Raw genomic sequence first — 5759 nt, 5'->3', positions numbered from 1 at the left:
TAAAAAAAATTAATATATATTTTGTAATTAGCTAATAAATTAAAGGTTAACGAAGATGACATAAATATGTACTATCTTATCCTCATCACTATACTCAATTTAAAAAATCAAATACTATTCATAATCATAATTAATATAAAAAATTCTATCAAAATTGAGATAAATTAAGACATTACCGATAGAAAAAATGGATTCATTTGTTATTCTTAATCAACCAAATTCCTAAAAGTGTCAATGAGAATTATTAATATGAATTACTAAAGCAAAACAAGTCGAAATAAAATTTTCAAATGTTCTAATTCATAATATTTTGATCAAATCTAAAAACATTATGACTATTTTTTTTAATAAAAATATTGTTATTTAAGTGTTTTTTTAAAATTTAAGATGTATCAGTCGGTACCTGACTCGACGAGTTAGTCTTGAACTTGATAACCGACCAATCGAGTAAAAAAACACCTCAAGTCATGTAATAAATAAACGATAGTTACAATAGCACTTCAGGAGTCACATTCATATCCCGAAATATGTGAGAAATATCTCCGACAAATAAGCTAAATATTGATTGTTACAAATATTATCCAAAATATTACAATATACCAATATATTTCCCTATTAACTAGGGATTAGTTTACGTGTGTATTTATTGGCATGGAGAAATAAAAAAATGAAATTTTTTATAATCATTTTATTAAAGTGAAGAAAAAAATACAGTATTAGACTCTTTTTTTTTTGAGGAACTGTGGGTGATTATTGGAATATTTTTGTTCATGTGATGTGTGGTCCTTAGCGTCCCTGAAAGTTAACATTGTATTATCAGTTCCAAAAAGGCTGTGTCAATGCTTCCAAATACACAAAATAAAAGAGGTTAAGGAAGAGAAACGTCAATTAAGCACAGAACACTTGGATAACTTCGTATTATTTTACATGCGTAGATAGCCTGCTCTCAAATAAGTGGCAGGAACATAGACCCAGAGATCGTAAGATCTTTAAATTTCACATTTTTTAGCAGCAATATATATCAGAAAAAAGAGGCTATGGGATATAAGTTCAATTTTGGGCACATTTAACCACACTATCCCAAACTGTTACTCTCTTCTCCCTACTTCACTTGTACTCCAGGATCATGTTGTTCTCAGGAGCTAATCCAACACAAGCCCTCATGATGTTTTCCAGCATAGCTCGCTGCTTTGATAATGCATTCACCACTGGGGTACCAGGTGGAACCTGTATTGATGCCACCACAATAATTAGTTTTGCGACCTTCCAAATTTACATATTATATATAGATATAGAATTTAAACTTACAAGAGGGGCCTTGGTCAGGTAACTGAGTATGGTGGCAACAGGGTGGAATGAGTGAAACTTGCCCTGTTAAACCCATAATTCAGTGAGTCTTGGAAAGCTGAAAATAACAGAAGTTGGAAATTGGAAGATTAAGAGACATAATATGCATACCTCATCTTCAGCTTTAAACTGGATTCTAGTGCTAAGCTCAGCAAGAAGGACCAGGTCCAAGATAATAGGAGCAGCTAACAGTGAATCCTCACAGGTGTTGTGCAACACTATTGTGTTCTTTCCACCCATGAATATCTCTGAAGTGTACTCATCCATCGCTCTCTTGCTGTCCCCAACATAAGGCACATACTGCAAAATAACAAGTAAACAAAAGAATCAGATAAACAACCAATTAGAGAGAGTATGAAAATGTGAAACAAAAGTTACCTTAATAACAACAACATGGTCAGGATGTTCGCCAGGTTCATAGAGGATGGCGTTGCTGTTGACCATGTCGTCAACGACATTGCTCTTGGAGATTTCCTTTGAGCGGAAGGTTTGAGGGGCTGAAAGATTCATACCGTCATTGTTTCCCAGATGGTTGTAACTCACTATTGATGTTGGCTGTTACTCATCACCAAGACAGTAAAAACATCAATTTGCTTCCATTTTATTAGCTGACATAAATTATTTAAAAAAATAATGAAGTACATTATTTTAATTAAATTTTAAGCATACAACCAAACAATTTAACAACGATACTCTGTCCTAAACCAGTGAAAGTAGCACCACGTGATACGACATTAGTAACATGTACCTTGATGCCTGCCCCTACAAGGAAATCCACCAACACAGATTTCATTTTTGTCTGACCACTCTTAAAGTCATCTCCTCCTATCAAACTGTTCCTCCTGATAGCCAGATCAATCAGCCCTGATGACAACACAACCAAAGTTCATCAATTTTACTTTTGCTTAAATAAAACTTAATGATCCACTTAATAATAATCATAATTTAAGAAACCTGGAACAAAGGTGTTCTGAGGGCTTCCATTGATGAAGGGAACATTTTCCATGACACAAGCAATGGCAAACAAGGTGGAAGGGGAAATCTCAGCCTCGTTCCTGTCCAAGGAAGCCAAGAGGTTTTCCTCGGTGTCGTTTAATCCCACAGCTACATTGCTGTACCTCTCTGTGTTGGCTGTCCAGAGGACAACCACCCTGTCAACCTTGCTCTTTTCCTTAAACTCCCTGAGTTTTCATAACAAATAGTGGATGAAACAAATTCTGTGAGTTTCAAACAGAGTATACAAAGTGCTAACTAGTCAGTTAGTTAGATTGAGGTTGCTGGACTTACTTAATGTCTTTGATGATTTGTTGAACCTGTTCTTTCTTTGTGCCCTTGATGACATTGTTGGCACGGTCTCCTTGGTTGGCAGCAATGAAATCGGGGTCATAGATTCCAGGGAGTGGAACCATGGATTCCATGTAAGGCCTCAACTGCTTCTGCAGGTCGATGTCAAACACCTTGGCCCTGGCCATGGCATCAGCCAGGTTCAAGTTACTGATATCCCATCCCCCGAACACAATATCATCAGGGTTTACCTACATAAATTAAAACTCTTGATTCATGCATGGTTGGAGAAAAAGGTATAATTGATTTAAGAATTTTTATGTTTCGACATGTTAGTATTATAGGAGTTCATGTCACTGATGTTTCCACCCTTGTGGAGTGCGACTCACCTCATCGCCCACATCTTTATACTGTGTTGTACATTGTATTTATTTAATCTATTCAACTATAAATAAATATATATTCTCTTTAACATTTAAAAAAATTATGAGTTAATATTGTATTCTCAAATAATTAGAAACAACTCTAAATATTTTTTTTGATATAATAAAAATAAATACATTTACAATATCGATAGTTTAATAAAATTATAAATTTAATTATTAAATAGAATAATATTAAATACTTTATGTTTCCAAATATATGCACCCTATTTAATACTTATTTTTATTATAAAAAAATTCATAATGTTCATCTCCAATCTTCGTTTTTGTCCCCGGTGGCCCAGTACCTTGTGGGCCTTGCTCACTTTTTCCTTGATAAAAACGCATTTCTGAGACAATTGAACTCACGGGACAAAGGAAAATAAATAAAATAAGTGGGGCAGGATAAAGAAAAGAAATTCAGATAATTTCTAATAAAAACTTAATAATATTTTGACAACAAAACTTTAGTGTAATATCATAAATTGTTTTTGTTTTTATGCAGGTAATTTATGTCAATTTTAATGATTATTTTTAAAAATAACAACAAATTATTTAGGTTTAGGGGTTATTTGATTTCTCCATTATTCATAAAAATGATAATGCAAGCTGATCGGGTTGTTTTTAGCCCTCTCGTATTTGGTAAAAAAAATTGAACTGGAATAGGTTGTCTCATATAAGAATTACAAATTAATTGTATTGGTATGGCTTGTATAATGGTTGGTTCGTATATGGATCTGTCTCCAATTTTTTTTTAAAGAAAACTACATACAGTAACAATAATTTTGTTTTAATATTTTACATTTTTGTTTAACATTGACAATTTACGTTAAATCTTTTATGGATGAAAAAAAAATTATTGTTGAATTTTCTGTTACTTGTTATGCTGTTAATCTGTTCCACCTTGTCATTGACTCACATGGGATGCAAGTTATGGAGAGAAGACTTAGGTGGGTCAAAGAACTATCTGACACTTATATTTTCTCTCATAAATTGGTCTGTATTGTTATCTCTAATTATGGGGATTATCCCTGATTATTAGGATTATATGACTTCGTCTTTTCATTTTCAATTTGCATATTAAGTCGTTTTTTTCTTCTTCAAACTCTTCTAACTTGCTCTTAGATAGAGTATAAACTAGTTGAGAGTTTGATTAGAGATTTTGAAAAAAAAAAAGAGAAAAAGAGTTGATTGATGAATGAGATAAAAAGAAAAAAAAATATTATATTATTTCGTTGAAAATAAAAATTGAACAATAAAATATTCACAGAAAAATAAAAAATATTGTGTATACTCAACTAAAAGATTTTTTTTAATACAAACCCAATCAACTATTTATATTTTTTTAATACAAACTCAATTAAAAATAAACAAATATAACCTATATATATTTTTATTTTAATAAGTCTAAAACAAATTTTGATTTAATTTAAAATAATAAAAGTACTTATAATAATTAATATAGTTTAGTTGAGGAGTGTTATTTTTTGTAGTGAAGAAAAAGTGAGTTAATAGCACAGAAAAAGAGTGAAGAAAAGACCAAGAGAGATGGAAGTGTACCATTGGAAGCAAGCTCTTGAATGGAGCATATATTTCCTCTCCTTGGAAAGATCCTACTCTGATAGCTGATGCTTGGGTCAGGGACCCAAAGTAATTGGCCTTTTCAATCTTGTCCTTAGTTGCCCATGAAATACCCCTGAGAACCACAACGTCCTCTCATTGGTCACCATAATCATCACCATAGCCACAAATAATAATAATCATAACAACAAAAACAGTTTCAAAAAAGCAATGGTTAGGAAGATGAAACTAACTCTCTGTTAGCAATTACACCGCCGGTGAGGGTTGAGCCATTGTTTCCACCCCACCCCACAAGCATTACCCTGACACACATCAAAGAAACCACATCAACAACGAAACAATCAAAATAATTCAAAAGCTAGGGAAAAGGGAAAACGCCAGAACTAACCCTAGTTTAGGAACACGAGTGTTGGTTTTAAATTCATATTTCACAGTTTTGGGCTTCACAACCCACTGATAAGTGCCATTCTTGTTCTCATGAACAAGTTCAGTGGTTTCATAGTTGTACACAGACTCAATCTCACTCTCTGTGTACTTCACGTTGGGACTCTCAACCTTGAAACTCTCTATGAACATTTTTCTTGCTTTCCGAAGGTAGAAAGAAAAACTCTGTTGGGAAGAAGAAGATGATGGGTGGTTGTGTGTGCACTTTCACGTAGCACATAACCTCAATATATAGAGGAACCGCTATTGTATGCTACTTCACATGTCACAAGATGAGTGGTTGTGAGATCTACACTCTTACAATAATTGTCAAAATATTATGTGCATTATTATTTTACAACTTTACAATATTTTTTTCTACAATTTCTGGTTAAAACACAGTTACAGTCTGTCAGTGTCAATCTTTTGTATGTTGTCCTTTTATATATAAATATTATGAATTCAATATTTGATCACTGTGATTAAATTATTCAATTTTATAGCAACTATTTAAACAAGATATACAATGGAATTATCAGTGAACTAATTAATTGGCACATTATTATCCTAAAATTCGATACTGAATGTTAACGAGTTTTTTTTTAATAAGTATGATGTTTGTATAAAATATTGGAGCAATCATTTCAGTATCTAATATTGGTTGATCATTTTTAATTTTTTAACTGGATTTTTTTCGTCTAC

At 32.4% G+C, this 5759-nt stretch overlaps 1 protein-coding gene across 1 annotated transcript; it reads right to left on the bottom strand.

The window, feature by feature from the left end:
* Positions 1-888: 888 nt before the first annotated feature.
* On the bottom strand, positions 889-5362 carry LOC137812382 (inositol-3-phosphate synthase). The gene is made up of 10 exons (XM_068614333.1): positions 5023-5362; positions 4868-4936; positions 4614-4749; positions 2635-2882; positions 2302-2528; positions 2096-2211; positions 1726-1902; positions 1459-1647; positions 1309-1371; positions 889-1227 (listed from the first exon to the last, which is right to left on the bottom strand). The coding sequence occupies exons 1-10, from the start codon at positions 5208-5210 to the stop codon at positions 1108-1110; spliced, it is 1533 nt and encodes a 510-aa protein (XP_068470434.1). The 5' UTR covers positions 5211-5362; the 3' UTR covers positions 889-1107.
* Positions 5363-5759: the final 397 nt, after the last annotated feature.

The sequence above is a fragment of the Phaseolus vulgaris genome, chromosome 2 (assembly GCF_000499845.2).
Source record: "Phaseolus vulgaris cultivar G19833 chromosome 2, P. vulgaris v2.0, whole genome shotgun sequence".
NCBI lineage: Eukaryota > Viridiplantae > Streptophyta > Magnoliopsida > Fabales > Fabaceae > Phaseolus > Phaseolus vulgaris.
This window is presented reverse-complemented; position numbering and strand designations above follow the sequence as displayed.

Coding starts and splice junctions, on each gene's coding strand:
- LOC137812382 (XM_068614333.1), bottom strand. CDS start 5,210: ATGTTCATAGAGAGTTTCAAGGTTGAGAGTCCCAACGTGAAGTACACA. Junction 4,750..4,867: donor GGTGTAATTGCTAACAGAGA/GTTAGTTTCATC, acceptor TGTGGTTCTCAG/GGGTATTTCATGGGCAACTA. Junction 1,372..1,458: donor AGTTTAAAGCTGAAGATGAG/GTATGCATATTA, acceptor TGGGTTTAACAG/GGCAAGTTTCACTCATTCCA.